The sequence below is a fragment of the Saccostrea echinata genome, unplaced genomic scaffold, assembly GCF_033153115.1.
Source record: "Saccostrea echinata isolate AGI-Se365-2 ecotype Australia unplaced genomic scaffold, CSIRO_AGI_Sech_v1 ptg000010l, whole genome shotgun sequence".
NCBI classification, from domain to species: Eukaryota; Metazoa; Mollusca; class Bivalvia; order Ostreida; family Ostreidae; genus Saccostrea; species Saccostrea echinata.
In genome coordinates, this window is record NW_026889759.1 from 14,248,699 (window position 1) to 14,270,361 (window position 21,663).

The following is a 21,663-nucleotide window of genomic DNA, read 5'->3' on the forward strand; positions in this document are numbered from 1 at the left end:
ATTGTTTCAGGCTCCGTTCAACACTGTAGAGTATGATATTGTTGGGGATGACAACAGTGTGGTGTTTTTCAACATTGACAGAAATACAGGATTGATCCGACTGACACAAACTCTTTTCAGTGAATCACAGACTGTGTATAATGTAAGTAATATGTTATAGAAGGATTGGAATGTCTAAACCAGCATGATGACTACTTTTCAAAAATTATTGACCATTTAGTGTTTTGTAAAATGCAGACTAAAATTGTGCCAGAAGAGATATTTTGTATATTCAGTACCAATACATGGATGGGACTTCATTTGTAAAATACCATTGATGCCTCATATCATGCATCAATGAATTTTATCAGTAAATCTGAATATAGTATTGGTATTATCATTAAAATGATTGGTGTTTGTAAGTCTCAGAATGAAGAACTTGTATTATAAAAGAATTGAAATATAAATTGTTAGATGTTATTATTCACAGAATTTTTATGTTTGTAGGTACGAGTTAGGGCTATGGATGGAGGAAATCCTAGGTTGTCCTCAACTGCTGTAGTGGTTGTCACTGTGCAGAGAAATTTGGCAGCACCTGTTTTTAGACAGAACAGCTATGCAATCACTATTCCAGAGACTCAGGCCCCAGGCTCTCTTGTTCTTACAATTCAAGCTGATGATAGTGATATCAATGTAAGTTTTAAGAGTAACACAAAAAAAGTCTATTTAAAGTTGAAATTTATGGCTGATTGTTTGATGAAAATTTGAGAATTATGTTGATTTGAAGTACATACGACACTTGCAAAGTGAGATTAGTACATAAGCTAAGGTTTCTTATTTTGATGTGACTTGTTTGATTTGTAGGCTCCACACAACACCTTTAACTATTTCTTCTCTGGAGTGAACACTCAGAGTGACAGATTCTGGTTGGACTCTAACACAGGACAGATCTTTGTTAGGAGAATCTTGTCAGGAGAAACACAGAGCACATTCACTGTGAGTAAAATGTTTGACAGAGTGTAGAAGCTTATCTTCATATTTCTTTTTACTAAATGTCTGTACTGTTGTGGACTAGCATTCTTGGAGATTTTTATCAAGAACATATGGTCTTCATGGTGAATCTGTGAGAGTTTTTCTTGGGGGTGGGGGTGTATTTGATGTCAACTAGTGCATCAACCAATAATGTTTAAATACTTTTTATCAAACAGTATAATGCATTTGCCCGAGATAATGGTGTCCCACAACTGACCAGTACAACCATACCAGTCACAATCAATGTGAGGAGGAATCAGTTCCCACCAGTGTTCCAGAATGAGCCATATTCCCGTGCTATCACATCAAGTGTTGGGTCTGGTACTTCTATTGTAACAGTCACTGCCACAGATCAAGACAACTTTGTAAGTCTCTTGTTCTTTGAATTTAATGTGCAAATTTTAAAAACTCAGGTTACAATATCAGAAAAATAAAGAATTTACTCTTTTTTCTGTTGAAAAAGAATTAAAGTACATGGTAACTGATGAAATAAAATAAGTTATGCATACGTGATTTATTTGATAAATTTTCTTTTGCAGTCTCCATTCAATGTTGTGACTTACTCTATAATTGGTGATGACCAAGCACCTACATTGTTCAACATTAACCCAACCACTGGCTTCATCACCATGAGTAGTAACATCAATAATGATGGCACAAGCTTTTACCAGGTATGTAATCAAGGGTGAAAATGTTGAAATAAGAACTTGTTAGTCTTTTCTTATTTTTACTTAAAAGTTTGTGTTTGAAAAATAATCCGGATACTTGTATGCATTCTCTTATGATCATATTTTTCCTTGCTATTATTTCAAATAGGTCCGTGTGCTGGCTTCAGATGGAGGTTTTCCACCATTGACAGATACAACAGTTGTATACGTAAATGTCACCAGAAACTTGTTTTCACCTGTCTTCCAACCTGACCAGTACAGCATTGCTATCCCTGAGTCAGAGCCCCTGGGAGAGACAATCACCACAGTTACTGCCCTTGACAGTGATGCCACTGTAAGTGGTTCTACTGTAAAATTGTCTGTTTTATGCAGAAATTGATTCAGTAGATACACATGTGAGATTCATTTTTTTTTTTACATGATGTTTGTTCCAGTTACAATTTTTAATTGATTTTTAGAATTTTCTGGGTTTTTTTTTCTTCACTTTATTGCAATTTTCAGCTACATGTATAACTTTAAGAATACATGATTAATATTTTTATTTCAGTCTCCAAATAATGTGGTTGAATATGCCCTGTCTGGAAACGCTAATGCCCTCAATTACTTCCGTGTGGACTCGAGATCAGGCCAGATTTCACTGATTCGCCCAGTATCTGCAGACACCAGCAACCCATCTGGTTACACTGTAAGACAAAGCAGATTAACAGTCTTAAAATATAACAAGAATTTAATTCAAAAATATTTTAAAAATTGAAAAAAAAAATGAGAAATTTATTTCACTTCATATCAAAAATGTTCTCTATTTTCTGAATGTATGTTTTCTGTTCTAACTTCTGTGAGGCATAATATTTAGAAGTAATAACATTATTTTAATTATGCCCTCTGATGATTATTTATGGAATGTTTTAGCTGATTGTTACTGGAAGAGATCTTGGTGTTCCATCAAGGGCAGCTACAAACACTGCCACTGTGCAGGTGTCCGTGTTTAGGAACAATAATGCTCCCCAGTTCATTCAGACCCCCTACGTCACAACTGTGGACAAGAATACAGTTGACAATAGTAATATCTATACCGTCAGTGCTGTTGATGCAGATCTTCAGGTACATGTAATTCCCATTTTCAAAATATTAGTTCACCTGAGCTAAAAGCTCAACTGAGCTTTTCTGATCACATTTTGTCTGTAGTCGGTCTGTCTGTCTAGCTGTCTGTCTGTAAACTTTTCACATTTTTAACTTCCTCTCCAGAACCATTTGGCCAATTTCATCAAACTTTTCAAGTTTGTTCAAATGAAGGGTCATGCCCTCGTTCAAGGGGATATAATTCAGAAAAAGTGAAAATTTGGTGGCATGTTTTAAAAAGGCTCTTCTCAAGAACCACTTGGGCAAAAAAGTTTAAACTTATAGGAAACCTTGTTTACATTGTGTAGGTTCAAGTTTGTTCAAATGATGATTCCTGGGGGGTAGGGTGGGGCCACAATGGGGGATCAAAGTTTTACATAGAAATATATAGAATTTTTTTTTAAAAATCTTCTTCTCAAGAACAGCAAAGCCATGATTACTCATCTTGAAATGGAAGTATCCTCAGGTAGTGTAGATTCAAATTTATTCAAATGATGATCCCTGGGGATAGGGTGGGGTCACAATGGGGGATCAAAGTTTTACATAGGAAAATATAGGAAAAGATCCTTAAAAGTCTTCTTCTCAAGAACAGCAAAGCCTTGTTTAGTCATATTGATATGGAAGCATTCTCAGGTACTGTACATTCAAGTTTGTTCAAATGATGACCACTGGAGGTAGGGAGGGGCAACAATGGGGATCAAATTTTTACAGAGGAATATATATATATATATATATATATATATATATATATATATATATATATATATATATATATATGAAAATATCTTTAAAAATCTTCTGCTCAAGAACAGCAAACAAAACCATTTCTTACTTTGATATGGAAGCATCCTCAGGTAGTTTAAAAATCAATACCCCCCCCCCCCCCCCCCTCGTAAACTTTTCAATACTGAACTGAATTGTGCTTTTTCCTATCCAATGTGCTCAGTTGAGCAATGTGGCCCATGGGCCTTTCGTATGATATTAATGCCTTTTACCAAAGTAGTTTCTCCTAATTTTGTTTAGAGCAAACATCTTATGTTATACTTAAGCAAAGCTGTGCACATGTTTTGTCGATTTTACAGGCTCCATACAACACACTGACATTGTCTGTGATTGGAGACGACAATGCCCCTTCCCTGTTCTCTTTGACCCAGAGTGGAAATAATGGTATCATTCGAGTTAGGTCCAGTCAGAATCTGGCCTCAGATACAGCCAATTCCTACAAGGTACAGTGTCCTCCTTCAACTCCCTCCACCAACTAAACTCCTATTTCTCTGACTCTGCTGTATTACTTTTCTTTCATTTTGTAATTTTACTTTGTCTTTTTAGCTGAGGGTGCTAGTTGCAGATGGAGGCTTCCCATCTAGGACTGCCACAGCTACTGTAGACATCACTGTCAGAAGAAACTTGTTTGCACCTCAATTCCAAAACAGTTTCATCAGGGTGACCATAAGTGAAAACACTGTTGTTGGGAGCAGTATCACACAGGTTTCTGCCACAGATCAGGATGTTGATGTAAGTATTATACACTCTACTATGAAAGGAGTCAAAGAACATTATAATCTATGGTCTCTTTTCAGGATGATAATCTTAATTGAAAATACAAGATACTTTATATGGGTCTTTAAACCATGGTGGTAGCTTGATAATTTTTTTAATTTCAGTAAGACTCATCTGTGGAATGAATAAAAAATGAACTTCAATTTCTTTATATAGTCACCCAACAATGTGTTCCGCTACGAGCTATTTGGAGAGGGAGATGCCCCTACATATTTCTTTGTCAATCAGAATGATGGGTCAGTTACACTAATCAGGAGTGTTCTCAACACAGGAGCAAGTGGATATAATGTAAGAACAAAAATCCCTTCATTCTTTAAATATTTTAGGACCATTCTCTAAAAGTCCATAGCATGTTCAGAGCTTGCCTTTCTGCATACAGTTGCATTAGTTTTATATAAATTAGTATGTTTAAATCTGATTAAATGGAAAATGTTTGAACATTTGACTTTATTAAACAGCTGAGAATTCGTGCAATCGACCAAGGATTCCCACAGCTGTCCTCTATTGCCACTGTGGAGGTGGTAATCACTCGTGTGACAGAAGTTCTCAACTTTATCCTGCCATCCTACACCCGAGTCATCTCAGAAAATACAGCAGTGGCACTAACACAAGTGACTCAAGTATCAGCTCAGCCAGGGGTAGGACATTCATGAAATCTGTAACACATTAGTCATTTTGCTGAGACATATGTTGATATGCATGTTTTTTGCAATTGATGTCAATGGAGTTTTTACTGAATAGACTTATGAAATAAAATAATGTGAACAATTTTGCTTTTCAGCCTGATGTTTTCTATGAACTGACAGGATTCAGTGATGGTCCTGATTACTTTAATATTAGTTCCGCGTCTGGAGGCATTTTCGTCAGGAAAGACCTGAGACTAGATCTTAACAAGAAAAGCCTGTATTATGTAAGTTTTGTGTGACAGTGTTGGCTTTCATTACTTAAGTTTGAAAGTTAATGCTTTCTTTCCATGGTATGTCTACTGACTCATTAACTTTGATATGATTTCAGCTACAAGTGAGAGCCACAAAAACAATATCAGGACAGGTACAGACTGCTTTTGCTACAGTTAACATTACAGTAACTCGTAATGAGAATGCACCAGTCTTCTCACAGAGTGTCTATGAGGTTACAATTCCAGAGACTGCAATTCTTGGTTCCAATGTAGTGCAGCTTACTGCCACTGATCAAGATGCTTTGGTAAGTTTGAAAAAAAAACACAACTTTGAAATGTAATTCCATTTCTTTATCAACTTCACAATGTGAAATGAAAAGGGAAATAAATAGGAAACAAATTATGCAGACCTGTGTATTTTTATGATTTCTCTGTATTTATCAGGATGTTGTACGCTATGACATGGTAGCTGCTGTAGGACAGACAGAGAAGTTCTATCTGGGACCATTCACAGGTTTAATCACCCTCCGAGCTGTACTGACAAGTGATGCCACCAACAGATATCAGGTATAGGTCTCTATAAATATCAAAGCTCTACAGATAGGTTTTGCAATGCAGTGAAATACAGTGGTTGATCATGATACGTCAAGATTTAGGTTGTTAATTACAGTGAACCTAGGTAATGTTTTTGTAAGATAAATTCAACTTTCTTTTTATATTTATGGATTAAAAATTCCTATTGGAAAGCCTTGAAAACTATTTAAATTGATATTTGTGTATAATCTTTTTAGTTTAATGTGCTCGCACGTGATCAATCCTCACCGGAAAGGACTGCTACTGCAACAGTCATAGTAAATATTAGACGCAGTAACTTCCCTCCAGTTTTTGTCAACACGCCATACTTCACCGGTGTCAATGTTGGATCATCCATTGGATCAGCCATCTACACTGTTACTGCAACTGATTCAGACCTCTTGGTATGTGCCTTCATAATTCTCTTTCATTTTATAAAATAGGTGAATTTGTCACCCAACTAACAATTTTCAGCATACCTGCATGTCAAATGTATGAAAAATAAAATCTTCTCTCTGTTTTTAGGGATCAATTGTTTATGAAGTGGATGGGTACTTGTCTGCCCCTGCTTATTTTGATGTGGAGAGAACCACTGGAAGAGTTGTCATTCGTAATGATTTCAGTTTGGATGTCACCACCACTTATGTTGTGAGTATGCTTTTTAGATATTTTTTCCAAAGAAGATTAAAATAAAAACTAAATTCTTTTGTGATTTAGCTTGCTGTCAGAGCCTATGATACCTCGTCTTGAGGAGATCTGTAAAAAAAAAATATAACTTTTATGTTTTAGCTTGGTGTCCGAGCCTATGATACAGGTGCCCCAGCACAGTTTGCCCATGAGAATGTGACCATCACTGTCAACAGGAATCCTAATGCCCCAGTATTCAATCCAGCCAGCTATAGTAGAACCATTGAGGAGACGCTGGCTCCCGGCAGTAGCCTGGTTCAACTATCAGCCACTGATGCCGATGGAGTATGTATAATTAAATGAATCATTTCAGTCTAAATAATTTTTAGAAAGTATTGAATATTTTATTTTCACAAATACATGTGTTCATTATATTCTCTGATTAAAATGTCTAGAGTAGAATCCCATTGAGAGTAAATTGGTAAAAAGATTTAAGTACATGTACATGTATATCGCAGTAATGCTGACTTCATTTGTTACAGCACAATTTGCGATATGCAAGGCTTTCCATTACCCCGACTGGATTAGAAGACTTTTTCTATGTGAACTTTGACACTGGTTTGATCACAGTAGCTAGGATGCTGACCCAGACTCAGGTGAACTCGATACAGATGACTTTTACTGTGACAGACAATGGTATTCCTGCTCGCTCAAGTAACACTCCCGCCATTGTCAGCATTCAGATCCTTAGGAATCAGTTTGATCCATTCTTTATCAATACACCATACATTACAACGATTCAAGAGACTACCCCGATCGGTACAAGTGTCCTCAGAGTCACCGCATCAGATCAGGACCAGGTAAATCTATACACGTAAATACGCACAATATCTAATAACGACTTTAGTTACAAAAACTGAAATTGTTCTTTGTTTCATATAAGCATAGTATTTCATTTTGAAACAATATGTATTTCAGAACACCGTTTTCTCAAACATCACATACTCACTGATTGGAGATGACACCATGCCATCATACTTCACTCTGAATTCAAACACTGGTCAGATAAATGTCAGGGCATCCCTAACAGCTGAAATCCGTGACAGTTACCAGGGCAGAATTGTGGCTTTTGATGGTGGATCACCCCCTCGCAGTGCTACAGCAATCGCCACAATCAACATTCAGAGAAACTTGAACTCTCCTGTGTTTAACCCCTCGAGCTATGAAGAAACAGTTCTGGAGACCTTGCAAGTTGGAACCAGCATTCTACGCGTAACTGCCACAGATGCTGACAGAAGTGTGAGTACTTTTAGGACACATGAGTCATTCAGTCACCTGTGTCATCTTAAAAATTTTAATAACTATCAATTTTTTGGTTGTGCAAGCAAGGCTTTTATAGGTTTTGAATGTTGTGAACAATATAAATGTTATCTATCTTGTAATAGTATAAATTAATGTCTTGAAGATATGTCTTAAGATGGATGTGTTTTTTTTGTTTTCAGTCTCCTTACAATGTTGTTCGGTTCACAATGTCCAACATCAACTCCGTGGCTTCTACATACTTCACGGTGGATAGTGTGACAGGCTGGGTTACTGTCAGAGTACCGCTCAACCTGGATGTGGCAGTCAACAACAACCAGTATATTGTAAGTTTAACTGTTTTGTGTTCAGTAAATATTTGATTAAAAAAAAGTATGCAGAACAAGAGCATGAGACTATATAGAATAATCTTTTAGTAGACATGCATGTACTTGAAGTGTAAAATGGCATGTCTTCTTTATATTTTTTTGATGTTGATCTTCACTGTTTTAGTTCAATGTACAAGCCACAGATCAAGGGAGCTCACCCAGGTCTGCTTCTTTACCAGCTACAGTTACAATCAATGTGATTCGTAATCAGTTCCCACCGGTCTTTATAAACACTCCTTATGCCACCAGTCTGCCTTTCACTGTCGCTGCTGGCTCCAGTGTGTACAATGTTAATGCTACAGATGCTGACACAAGGGTAGGTCTTCAATGGAGTCTTAAGTAAAATTGTATTTTTAATCTGATTATGGCTTGAGTTTTTTATTACTTTAAAATACGATAATGTTTTCTTTATCTCCTTTAGAGCCCATTCAATGTGATCAGTTATTCTATTATTGGAGATGACAGGGCACCTAGTTTGTTTAGTATCAATCCATCATCTGGTGTCATTGCCACATCTTCACAAAGTCTTTTCTCTGACTCCAACACATTATACACTGTAAGTTATAATAAACAGCTACTCAGGTTTGCAAATAATACATGAACTTTTAATATGTTTATTAAATAAAATGTTGGATTAAAATTTTATCCATATAAGTGATAGAAACTTGTAAGTTGTCCAGAGAGAGAGAGAATTAACATTTTTACTGTGTATCTGTGAGCTACATAGTGAGAATTATATTAAACAGGTACGAGTTCTTGCACAAGATGGTGGCACCCCACAAAGAAGTGCAACTTCCACAGTTCTGATAACTGTGACCAGAAATCTGAATGCTCCTGAGCTTCTTCAGCAGAACTACACTGTCAGTATCTTCGAGACGCAGAACCTCGGAGAATCCATCATACAGATCCAGGCCAGAGACAATGATATAAGTGTAAGTCTTACAGGCTTATATATATGTATTGCAGACTGAGACTGCTTTCCTTTCTATCCTGCAATTTTTATGTGCCAATACATTGTACCTTCCCACTAGTGTGTTTAATAATTCAAATCTGTAAAGTATTTTAAAAACTTTTTTTCAGGCTCCATACAACACCCTGACTTACAGTTTGGTAGATTCTTTGAACACAGGGTCTGCCCTGACTAGGGAGTACTTTGACATTAACCCAAGTGCTGGCTGGATCTATGTCAAAAAGTCCCTAACTCTTACACCCAACAACAACTTTGTGGTAATTATTTACATTTTGTTCCTCGGAACTTACATTTATATTTTTCAGACATGTTTAATGTAGAAGCAATATTTTTGTTTTAAAGAAGAAACTGAACATGCATTTTTTCTGCAGTTTTATAAATTGACTTGTTTATATTTATTAGGCTGTTGTATCAGTTAATGACAATGGAACACCCCAGAGATCTGCCTCTGTCTTCTCCTATGTGACAATCAATGTTTTACGTAATCAGTTCACTCCATACTTCATCAATGAGCCCTACAGGGTTGATCTGGGTAGTAACATTGGTATTGCCACCAGCATCATTGATGTTACAGCCAGAGACAATGACAGTCCAGTAAGTTTATTTCATAAGTTTTTAGCTCACCTGAGCCGAAGGCTCAAGTGAGCTTTTCTGATCACATTTTGTCTGTAGTCCGTCTGTCCGTCTGTCCGTCTGTCTGTCCGTCTGTCCGTCTGTAAACTTTTCACATTTTCGACTTCTTCTCAAGAACCACTGGGCCAATTTCAACCAAACTTGCCACAAAGTATCCTTGGGTAAAGAGGATTCAAGTTTGTTCAAATGAAGGGCCACGCCTTCTTCCAAGGGGAGATAATTAAGAATTTGTGAAAAATTAATGGCATCATTAAAAAATCTTCTTCTCAAGAACCACTGTGCTTGAAAACATGAAACTTATGTGGAAGCATCCTCAGGTAGTGTAGATTCAAGTTTCTTCAAATCATGACCCCCGGGGGTAGGGTGGGGCCGCAATGGGCGATCAAAGTTTTACATAGGAAATATACAGGAAAAATCTTTAAAAATCTTCTTCTCAAGAACAGCAAAGCCATAATTGGTCATATTTATATGGTAGCATCCTCAGGTAGTGTAGATTCAAGTTTCTTCAAATCATGACCCCCGGGGGTAGGGTGGGGCCACAATGGGCGATCAAAGTTTTACATAGGAAATATACAGGAAAAATCTTTAAAAATCTTCTTGTCAAGAACAGCAAAGCCATAATTGGTCATATTTATATGGTAGCATCCTCAGGTAGTGTAGATTCAAGTTTCTTCAAATCATGACCCCCGGGGGTCGGGTGGGGCCACAATGGGCGATCAAAGTTTTACATAGGAATACATGGGAAAATCTTCAAAAATCTTCTTCTCAAGAACAGCAAAGCCAAGATTGGTCATATTTACTTGGAAGCATCCTCAGGTAGTGTAGATTCAAGTTTATTCAAATCATGACCCCCGGGGTTCGGGTGGGGCCACAATGGGCGATCAAAGTTTTACATAGGAATATATAGGAAAAATCTTTAAAAATCTTCTTCTCAAGAACAGCAAAGCCATAATTGGTCATATTTACATGGAAGCATCCTCAGGTAGTGTAGATTCAAGTTTGTTCAAATCATGACCCCTGGGGGTCGGGTGGGGCCACAATGGGCGATCAAAGTTTTACATAGGAATATATAGGAAAAATCTTTAAAAATCTTCTTGTCAAGAACAGCAAAGCCATAATTGGTCATATTTACATGGAAGCATCCTCAGGTAGTGTAGATTCAAGTTTGTTCAAATCATGACCCCCGGGGGTCGGGTGGGGCCACAATGGGCGATCAAAGTTTTACATAGGAATATATAGGAAAAAATCTTTAAAAATCTTCTTCTCAAGAACAACAAAGCCATGATTGGACATATTTATATGGTAGCATCCTCAGGTAGTTTAGATTCAAGTTTCTTCAACTCATGACCCCCGGGGGTCGGGTGGGGCCGCAATGGGCGATCAAAGTTTTACATAGGAATATATGGGAAAATCTTCAAAAATCTTCTTGTCAAGAACAGCAAAGCCATGATTGGTCAGATTTACATGGAAGCATCCTCAGATAGTGTACATTCAAATTTGTTCAAATCATGACCCCCGGGGGTCGGGTGGGTCCACAATGGGCGATCAAAGTTTTACATGGGAATATATGGGAAAATCTTCAAAAATCTTCTTCTCAAGAACAGCAAAGCCATGATTGGTCAGATTTACATGGAAGCATCCTCAGATAGTGTACATTCAAATTTGTTCAAATCATGACCCCCGGGGGTCGGGTGGGTCCCCAATGGGCGATCAAAGTTTTACATAGGAATATATGGGAAAATCTTCAAAAATCTTCTTGTCAAGAACAGCAAAGCCATGATTGGTCAGATTTACATGGAAGCATCCTCAGATAGTGTACATTCAAATTTGTTCAAATCATGACCCCCGGGGGTCGGGTGGGTCCACAATGGGCGATCAAATTTTACATAGGAACACATAGTAAAAATCTTTAAAAAAAACTATTTGTTAAGAATAGCAGAGCCATGATTGGTCATATTTATATGGTAGCATCCTCAGATAGTGTACATACAAATTTGTTCGAATATCATGACCCCCGGGGGTCGGGTGGGGCCACAATGGGCGATCAAAGTTTTACATAGGAACACATAGTAAAAATCTTTAAAAAAAAATATTTGTTAAGAATAGCAAAGCCATGATTGGTCATATTTATATGGAAGCATTCTTAGATAGTGTACATTCAAGTTTGTTCAAACATGACCCCTGGGGGTCGGGTAGGGCCACAATGGGTGATCAAAGTTTAACATAGGAATACATAGGTTAAATCTTTAAAAATCTTCTACTCAAGAACAGCAAAGCCATGATTGGTCATATTTAAATGGAAGCATCCTCAGATAATGTAGATTCAAATTTGTTCAATTCATACCCCCCCCCCCCCCAACCACTTTTATATTTAAACTTTTTAACCTTTCAAGATTGAAGTGATTTCTGCTTTTTCCTAGCCATAGTGCTCAGGTGAGCGATGTGGCCCCTGGGCCTCTTGTTATGAGGATCTTGTAGCAAAATAACCTCCAATTAATGCTGAACAGATATTTCGGTATCAATTTTTAGAACTTTATAAGAATTGGATGAATAATGTTTCATATTGATAGAGTCTTTAAATATTACATTGATAATTATTAATCATCATTGATAATTGATTTTTTAATAATTTTATATATTTTTTTAGACTACACCCTTTGGACAAATCACTTATGACATTATCGGAGATGATTCTGCACCAAGCTACTTCTCCATTAACCCTGGCTCTGGAAGAATAAGCATTGCAAGGTCCCTTACAGAACAAAATGTAGAGGAATATAGGGTAAGTAATAGTGCTGCTAAAGATTTGGTATTAAACTACTACTGGTAATTATTATTAATATTTATGTAATATTTGACTAAATCGTCATAATGGTTTTAAATTGTCAGGATTATAAATATATGAGTTTGTACAATTCTGGTTCTGGCTTATACACTTATGTTTCTCTAGATTCGTGTCCGTGCCAGAGACGGTGGTGTACCATTCCGGTTCAACACATCAGTGGTGATTGTGACAATGAGGCAGAACTTCCAGGCTCCAACCTGGCGTGTGCCCAACTATAGTCAGACAGTTGTGGAGAGTCTGAGCTTGGGAACAGTCATTCTTACTGTTAACGCCACAGATGCTGACCCACTGGTAAGTGCATATGTACTGAGAGCCTATTGATCACCCTGATCTTACATGTACAAATAAACCTGAATTCTTCAGATACCCAAAAAGCTGTTTTTTTTCCTTTCAAAATGTAAGAAAAAGATCATTTATATCACTTTCACAAACTGTTTTAGCAGGCAAAATGCAAATGAAAAATATGAAGTATTTATTATTTTAGAAGTATGTTTTTTTAATAATTGGCTTTTATATGCTATTTCTTGTATATTGTGCTGTACCTTACATTGACTTGTATTTTAGCCACCACACAACACAGTCCGATACTACATCACAGCTGATGCTGAGGATCTGGAATGCTTCTTGGTGAATGAAGTCACAGGAGACCTGGCACTGAGACGTTCACTTCTGTATGACCCCTGCAGGGCACAAGTCTTCAATGTGAGTTTCCTGTTACTAAAATTTCTACTACATTTTAAACTGTTTTTTGTTTATCTGTCACACTACTGTTGATGCTTCAAAACTGATTTGTAGAAATACATGCAACATTATCAGTTATCAAAAAGTGTATTAAATATAAATATTTATAATCCATAGAAAAATAATTGATTGAAAATACAAATTTTTCCCGCAGATGAGGGTAACAGCTAGAGATTTAGGAACCCCTCAGTTGTCTAGCACTCCCATTGAGGTGTCCATTTTCGTGGTGAGGAACAACAATCCTCCAGTGTTTTTGAATCTGCCCTACACTACACAAATAGAAGAGACATCTAATATTGGACGCTTAGTATACAGAGTAACTACTACAGATGCTGATGTCCAGGTATTGGTTTTTTAATCATATTATTGTGATTTGTTACAATTTTGTTGTTTCGTACTGTTCATTTTATACATTTACTTAAGTTAATAATATTGCTAAAATTTATATTTGCTACATGTATTTTGTTATTGGTAGGTTTTTAGTTTACTGAAATCTAAATTAATATGAAATTACAGGTGCCTTTTAATGTGGTTAAATATCAAATCATTGGAGATGACTCGGCCACCACTTTTTTCAATATGGATGAGAACTTTGGAAATGTAACCTTGAAATCCAGTGTGAACTTTGACACCACATCAAATTACAAGGTATCAAATAGTTTGAAATGTGTACTTTTACTTGTATCTATGAATTATATGTAAGATATATAAAAAAAAAAAATCAATGTTCAGGAAGCTGACGTTTTATTGGAACATTTCAAAAACTATAAATACATGCACAGTAGTGAATGAGAATTGTTGAAAGTATTTTTTTAAAAATAAATGGTGCATGGAAAGTGTTATTAGTTTTCTTCTTTTTCCTTTTTTTTTTTTTTTTTTTTTTTTTTTTTTTTAATAAGTCTTTAGTTGATATTCTTAGTTATTTTGGTATTTTATTATGTAATTTTGAAATTATTCTCTAAACCAATGTTCTGTAATATTTATTTTGGAAATTAATTTTGCTAAGTGAGGAAAGCACATGGACATATTGTTATACTTTCATTGTTGATTAATACTTTCTATCCATTCTACCTGTGTAGATCCGAGTCCTTGCATATGATGGAGGATTACCCTCTCTGTCAGCCACAGCCACCATTGATGTTCTAGTACAGAGAAACCTCTTCTCACCTGTGTTCTCTCCCTTGAATTATGAAGTGACTATAAATGAGAATGCTGCCCTCGGTGTTCCTTTTATCTACGTGAATGCCACTGATGCTGATGCTAGGGTGTGTTACCTTAATTATTGTAATAACTTCTAAGTAATTTCAGAAGTGAAGAACTTAAAAAAGATTTTCATTTAGATAAACTCGGTCATTTCAGGTGTACATTTTTCTAATTTTATTGTTATTCTTACAGAGTCCACATAATGTGGTTAGGTATTCTGCCACAGGTAATACTGCAGCCCTGGAGTTCTTCCAGATCAACTCTATTGATGGAGGAGTCTCTGTTAAGAAGGCCCTCACTACTGTCTCTAACAGGAACATCAACCAGTATACTGTAAGTATAAATACATTTTGCTCAGTTTCACAATGAAATGAAGTGGAAGTATGCAGATGTGTAGTATTGCCTCTTATTTTGATGTAATAGATGACAGTGCAAGCCACTGATCAGGGAGTCCCTAACCGCGTCAGCTCCCAGCAAGCCACTGTCCGCATCAACATCTTGAGGAACTTGAATTGTCCAGTGTTTAACAACCTTCCATCCAACATTACCATCAGCCAGAGCACTGGTATTGGAAGCAGGATCTACAATGTGTCTGCTAATGACCTGGACACTGATGTATGTACATGTACTCTACTCTCTGAACACTGGGGGGGGGGGGGGGCATCAATATCAAATGTGTTTCTGTTGTTGTTTTAAAGGGAAAAGATTATTTTTGTCTCAAGACTGATTTCCATTTTAATTTTCTTTATAATTATTGTTTATCATACAAATACATTGTAAATGCAGATTCCTTTACCAAGGTAATTATTCTGCTATCGTTTGTATTCCTTTTAACTTTTTCTATGTCGATATTTTCTTACAGCCCTCTTTCAGAGCCATTACTTATGACCTCATTGGAGATGACAATGCCCCAATCTACTTCAGAATTGATCCTAACCAAGGTTTTGTGACTCTCCAGACTGGTCTATTCTCAGACTCGGGTGTTCAATATAAAGTGAGTTAATTCTATCAGTTACATGAAATGACTTTGTACTTTCCAACTTTGGGTTTACTATACCATACTGATATGTGGATACTTTCCTAAACTAAGATTTAAACATCCTGAAAAATTGATTATGTTCTATTTTCAGTTGAGAGTACGAGCACGAGATGGTGGATCACCGCCTTGTGAAACCTACAATGTATTGACAGTCTCTGTCCGTAGGAATGAGTTTGCACCACAGTGGATTCCATCAGCTGTGTACACCACCACCATCCTAGAGACCCACAATATACTGCAGCCTGTCTACACTGTGACAGCTGTGGATTCAGACACTTCTGTAAATACCTATTACTTAACACTGTCAGGATAGATTTAGCATTGTACATGTAGCTATCAACTCTTCATCCTGTTTCTTTAGAATTACATGCACATATATAACAGATTTGCTTTGGATTTTTGTCAGGGTTTATAAGAATTGCTGAAAATTGATCTATTAATTTAATGTTTATTTTTCAGTCCCCTAACAACATTGTAAGGTATCAGGTTGTGTCCCAGACTCTGAACAGTGATTTGTTTACAGTCAACGATCAAACTGGTCAGGTTTATCTACGAACAAATGTCCTTGGCAACAATGTCAACCAGTATAACGTGAGTTGACTTTCTTCTCATATTACATCAGTTTTGCATACAGTCATGTAAAATCAAAATAAAAAATGAAAGCATTGATACAGAGTAGTTTGTAAATAGAAAAATAGAATAAAAAATGTTCATATTAAAAAATAATATTGAACAATATAGTTACTTTTTAGAAATGTTTAAATATCCAATGTATATTCATGTTTATTTCTCAATTTCACATAAACTTTTAAATGCCTGTTGTAGGTGAGCCTCTTGGCCCGAGATCAAGGTTTCCCATCATTAGGTAGTGTTCAGGCCCTGTTGATTGTGAACATCCTACGTAACCAGAATCCACCAATATTCATTAACGAACCCTACAGCACAACAATCAGTCAGAACCAGGGAACCTTCCAATCCATCATCACAGTTACAGCCACCGATGCTGACACAACAGTAAGTCAACACTGAGCTATGACATCTGAAGTGTGTATTTTACAGAGTATGTGTGCTCCGATTATTAATTAAAGCAGAAAAAATTATACAAAATTTTTTTTTTTCTTTTTAGAATCCATTCAACCAGTTGGAATACAGTATTATTGGTGATGATGCAGCTCCAACTTACTTCACCATCAACAATGCAGGTGTGATCAATCTAAGGCAGTCTATTCCATCTATCAACACTGATGTATATAATGTGAGTTATCCATCGACATCTATCTGATAATCAGCACACCTACAGCAGCCTATTTCATAAATCAACACATATGTGTATAATTTAATAGCTATCCCAAAATGAGTTAAAAATTCTGAAAGGAGAACAAAGCAAGCAAACAAACAACAGATGATTCCTGTATATGTAAAAGAAGATTATTGAGTTTTGATCTTAACCATGTTCATTTGATTGACAGATTCGTGTCCTTGTCCAAGATGGAGGTAATCCTCGCCTGTCTGATGTCACCACAGTTACTGTATACGTCAACCGTAACTTGTTTGCACCCTCTTTCGCTCCAACTCAGTATTCCCAGACTATTCTTGACACTCAAGCAGTAGGTGTCCCCATTGTCAAGGTTACCGCTCTAGATGCTGACACTACGGTAAGTTTTTGAGATGAAAAACCTTTTTTTTTCAGTGGAATTGTTTTAAAACCATTTCTGTTGGTACTTCATATTCATTGGATTCTTTATTTTACTAGTCTCCCCATAATGTTGTGAGGTATTACCTGGGATCAGATGCCACCATCACAACCTACTTCTTAGTTGACTCCATAACTGGAGATGTAATGCTCCGTCGCTCGGTGTTCAACATAACATTGGGAAATCAAAATCTTAACTCTTTTAGTGTAAGTCATACATTTTATAACTATAAATATTATTAAAAGAAGTTTCAGATTTTAGTGAATTTAATAAACATGCCAGTTTTTTACTTGGCTTAATCATTGATTATATAGAAAGTACATGTAGTTGTTTTGGAAGATTTAAAAAAATCACTCTTAGTCTAGATGTTATATTTCAGTAAGATTTTTAATCTTTTTTTCAACAGTTCAAGGTGTTTGCCAATGACCTTGGAACTCCCAGGAGGAACTCGTCTAATGCTGCTGATGTTTTTATTAATGTCATCAGAAACAATTTCCCACCCCAGTTCATCAACACTCCTTATTCTACTAACATAGCAGAGACAGTGAGCGGAGGTTCCTCCATTTTCCAGACCTCAGCCATCGACCAAGATACAAATGTAGGTGATAATTGACAGACTTGTGAAAATTACTGTTAGAACATGATGGATCTTTATTGTTGAAATATACTTTATCTTTGCTGGAAAACGTCAATTACATGTATCTTAGCAGATTTTGAATGCTTAAATTGAACACACGATTTGCTAATGTAAAGGTTAATATCAATTCCTGATGCCCTTGAAAGTTTTGATAATGAGAGAAGCTAATTAGTTAAATGGATAAATACTGCACCTGGTACAAAAGTCATAGGATGAAGATAAAACAAGTGTTTGAAGTAATCAAATAAAAATAAGAGAAGTTTAAGTTAAATGTATAAATACTGTACTTGGTACAAAAGTCATAGAGAGAAGATAAAACGTGTTTGAAGTAGTGTTGTCAACGAGTACCCGGTTAACTGTCAAATGATGTGAGTATCGGTTATTAAAACTGCTACTCGGTTACTCGAAAATAATGTATTTTACCTTGTAAATCAGTAGGATAAAATGTATTTTGTTAATAAAGTCCCAATTTTATTTACCGTTATTCAACGTCAGTCTCGATCTAGCATTTTACAAATTGGTCTGTTTCGATTAGTATTTCACAGTTTATCTAATTGATTGTTTTGATTGCCAAGGGGTATAAAAGTGTTGAGGACTTGAGTTAATTATAATTACCTCACATAAACTTATGCTTGCCACAGTTCAAGATTAAAGAAGATGCCGCCACAAAAATAAAAAAAACATTGAAATATTTTGAAAGAATAACTGAAATTACGACCGTGAGGTATAAAATATGTGAAATGGAATTAACATACATGGATGTGACAACAAATATGCTAAACCACTTTAAACTGAATTTAACTCTGAAACCAGTTATGAAAAGGACATCCCGCAAAACAATCATTTATTACGGGTATTCTAGAATGAATTTCTTTAGATGTGTGTTTGTAATTATAAATAAAATTCATATGCAGTGCATTTGTGTTTTGTATGTACACGTACCGTTATACAAATTATGAAATAAATATACAAAGTGTAACGATGTTACATGGAATGTTTATTATACTTACTACTGAAGTATATATAAGTCACGTACAAAAATGTTTTAGGTCTAAAGAAAATCTATCCGAATAACCGGTTACTCGATCGGAAAAGTAAGCGAGTAACAGGTTACTAAAAATCGTCCGATATGACAACACTAGTTTGAAGTAATCATATCAAAATAACAGTGTATAGAAGCAGAATTCAGTAAGATACATTAAATCATGGTTTTCTTTACCTCCCACAGGCACCATTTAATACGATCACTTACTCCCTGATTGGAGATGACAGTACACCAACCTTTTTCACTGTGGAACCAAACACTGGTTTGATCCGATTGAAGACTAATTTGGACTTGACCACTGATCGTGTGTCTACCTATGTAGCTAGAGTTGTGGCCAGTGATGGAGGTTTCCCCTCACGCAGTGCTACAGCAACTGTCCTCATCAACGTCCTGAGAAATCTCTTCTCTCCTGTGTTTTCCAATGTTAACTTCATCCAGGTCTCCATTCGAGAAACTGTTCCTGTTGGAACCTTCATCACAGACCTTAATGCTACTGATGCAGATAATTCCGTAAGAATTTCATTTTGGCTGTAAAAGTTTATGTAGTGTTCTCAGAGCAGTAATAGATTCTGAAAAAATTGCAATTTTATAATTTTTTTTCTTAATTGTAGATTTGTTGGACATGTAAATGATATATGAGAATTTTGCAAACACAGAATAGGAAAATATTATAAAAACTGTTTTTTACTTTCATGAAGATTAAGTGCATGCCTTAATGTCAGGCATGAATAAAAAGTCTTATGCCCTTACTGAACAATTGTTGCAGAGTCCAGAGAATGTTGTGAGATGCAGGATTGTAGGAGATGGCAATGCACCAAGTCTCTTCTTCATCAACTTTGAAACCTGTGTCATCACACTTTCTGCCTCGGTTCAAAATACTGGAGTGAATTTCTACAGGGTAAAAATTTTAGATACTTTACCCCCCCCCCCCCTTCCTCCAAAATAAAATTAAAGATGATAAAGATGTATGCAAAAGAGTTTAATACCTCTGTGTTAGAAATAATTATTTTCATGCTTTGTTGAGAAAGAATTATGCAAATTTCCTAATAGTATGGAATGTTAACACTGATATTCTTCCCATCAGATCCGTGTAGAGGCTTATGATCAAGGAACTCCCCAGAGAAGCACATTTACTTATGTTGAGGTCAATGTAATCAGATCTCAGGGCACACTGGCATTTTCCCTGCCTTCCTATGCTACCATCATCAGCGAGAATCTGGAAGTCAACCGAAATGTCATCACTACCTTAGCACAACCAGGGGTAAGCATCTTCTGTACATGTTATTTTTGTATGAACCTGCTATTTTAAATCTTGAATATGTCTCAGAGTTTTTTTACCAAACAATTTTAGTCAAATGAGTGCACTATGGACTGCACCAAATGAAACAAGTTTGAAAGAATGAATCTTCATAACACTGCTTTCTCGCCCCTTTTTAAATGCAGAATTTTACCTTTTCAAATCAGAGCATTGTTATATTATAGCTAAAGTCTTCAAGCATAGTCTGTATAGATACTCATAAAAGATTTTTTGGGGAAAGAGACTTTCAATATATACATTATATCAATTAAATAAAATCGTATACTTCACTGTAAAATCCCGGTTTTGCCATTACAGCTATGTAGGTCATTGTATTATTTGAATGAGAAGGCGGAGCGTCTATCAAGCGTGCGATTAGTATGAATACATTAGCATGTGTTCGAGGTGTATGAAGTTTTATGATTAACTGACACCTAAAAAGCCTTTTTTTTCATGCTAGAGACCGACAAAATATAAGCATACATTTTTAATTTGGCTGGCTTAACTTTGATTTTTTTTCCCTGCTTAACTTAAGAGTTGTATTTGAAATGATTTACTAGAAATTCGTTAAATTATTTATACATTAAATACACAATGGAATTTTGAAACATATAACGAAGGATACACTATTTTTCATACTTTAAAGAAACCTTTTTTTTTTTTTTTGAAAAAAGAGATAATTAATCCATTCAAGCTTATTACATAATTAGAAATTTTTCATACATATATATAATTTTGCAAAATCCGAGTGCAACAACAAACACACGTAGGCGGTTGAATTATGACATAAAACTACACTTGGTGTATAAAAATAGATAGTTAAGAAAGTGAAAATTTAAACGTTTTAACGTCAGTATCATCGCTGGTGGATAAAGAAATATCAGTGTCACTGTACTTTGTACAGTCAAAATTGCATTGTTTCAAAAATCCTGTTTATACATACCAGACAAGTTAATATGATCTTCCTCATTTAGGAATTCATTAATTGTCGATATCCACTCTGGTACTTTTTGATTTTAATAAACTCTCTCCCTGTAGTAAGATAAATAATAAATCACTCCAAAGTATTTTTAACGCCCTTTTTCATTCGACTGATTTTATTTTACTAATATCTACGTTGATCGGACATGTGAAAGGGTCATACAAATGCATGTTCTTGCTTTTAAACATTATGCTTTAAAAATACCTGCGAACATGGACTTTTTTTTTTACATGATCTGCAAAATAAGTGAAATTTTGTGCTGATGTAAAAAGTTATAGCATTTGCTTCAGAAGAAACCCGTAGCTTCCCTCTTATCAAATTAGGGGTGTTTTTTGTGCAAATGTATTCATCCAGTGACTTTTCATCCGATACACAGGTATTTTTTAGCGCTCCGTACTTCAATTTCTTTCCCTGAAGGTTTCTTCTATTGGAA

General features: G+C 35.8%; 1 protein-coding gene across 1 annotated transcript in view; it reads left to right on the forward strand.

Annotated features, from left to right (window-relative positions):
• LOC133184462 (uncharacterized) overlaps positions 1-21,663 on the forward strand; it is a 74,083-nt gene that overhangs the window by 23,859 nt on the left and 28,561 nt on the right. The window contains exons 48-92 of the mRNA XM_061319552.1: positions 11-142; positions 487-672; positions 844-975; positions 1,188-1,376; positions 1,551-1,682; positions 1,828-2,013; positions 2,227-2,364; positions 2,589-2,780; positions 3,881-4,024; positions 4,128-4,313; positions 4,515-4,646; positions 4,817-4,996; positions 5,140-5,268; positions 5,373-5,561; positions 5,701-5,823; positions 6,048-6,233; positions 6,355-6,408; positions 6,619-6,801; positions 6,999-7,316; positions 7,435-7,755; positions 7,959-8,102; positions 8,269-8,460; positions 8,566-8,700; positions 8,891-9,076; positions 9,225-9,371; positions 9,517-9,708; positions 12,395-12,529; positions 12,698-12,883; positions 13,157-13,294; positions 13,488-13,676; positions 13,850-13,981; positions 14,413-14,598; positions 14,729-14,869; positions 14,960-15,151; positions 15,399-15,530; positions 15,667-15,855; positions 16,035-16,166; positions 16,401-16,589; positions 16,702-16,830; positions 17,045-17,230; positions 17,329-17,475; positions 17,676-17,867; positions 19,135-19,461; positions 19,718-19,849; positions 20,036-20,212. Coding sequence (XP_061175536.1) covers positions 11-142; positions 487-672; positions 844-975; positions 1,188-1,376; positions 1,551-1,682; positions 1,828-2,013; positions 2,227-2,364; positions 2,589-2,780; positions 3,881-4,024; positions 4,128-4,313; positions 4,515-4,646; positions 4,817-4,996; positions 5,140-5,268; positions 5,373-5,561; positions 5,701-5,823; positions 6,048-6,233; positions 6,355-6,408; positions 6,619-6,801; positions 6,999-7,316; positions 7,435-7,755; positions 7,959-8,102; positions 8,269-8,460; positions 8,566-8,700; positions 8,891-9,076; positions 9,225-9,371; positions 9,517-9,708; positions 12,395-12,529; positions 12,698-12,883; positions 13,157-13,294; positions 13,488-13,676; positions 13,850-13,981; positions 14,413-14,598; positions 14,729-14,869; positions 14,960-15,151; positions 15,399-15,530; positions 15,667-15,855; positions 16,035-16,166; positions 16,401-16,589; positions 16,702-16,830; positions 17,045-17,230; positions 17,329-17,475; positions 17,676-17,867; positions 19,135-19,461; positions 19,718-19,849; positions 20,036-20,212 — 7,659 coding nt within the window. The remainder of the gene's footprint in view (positions 1-10; positions 143-486; positions 673-843; positions 976-1,187; positions 1,377-1,550; positions 1,683-1,827; positions 2,014-2,226; positions 2,365-2,588; positions 2,781-3,880; positions 4,025-4,127; positions 4,314-4,514; positions 4,647-4,816; positions 4,997-5,139; positions 5,269-5,372; positions 5,562-5,700; positions 5,824-6,047; positions 6,234-6,354; positions 6,409-6,618; positions 6,802-6,998; positions 7,317-7,434; positions 7,756-7,958; positions 8,103-8,268; positions 8,461-8,565; positions 8,701-8,890; positions 9,077-9,224; positions 9,372-9,516; positions 9,709-12,394; positions 12,530-12,697; positions 12,884-13,156; positions 13,295-13,487; positions 13,677-13,849; positions 13,982-14,412; positions 14,599-14,728; positions 14,870-14,959; positions 15,152-15,398; positions 15,531-15,666; positions 15,856-16,034; positions 16,167-16,400; positions 16,590-16,701; positions 16,831-17,044; positions 17,231-17,328; positions 17,476-17,675; positions 17,868-19,134; positions 19,462-19,717; positions 19,850-20,035; positions 20,213-21,663) is intronic.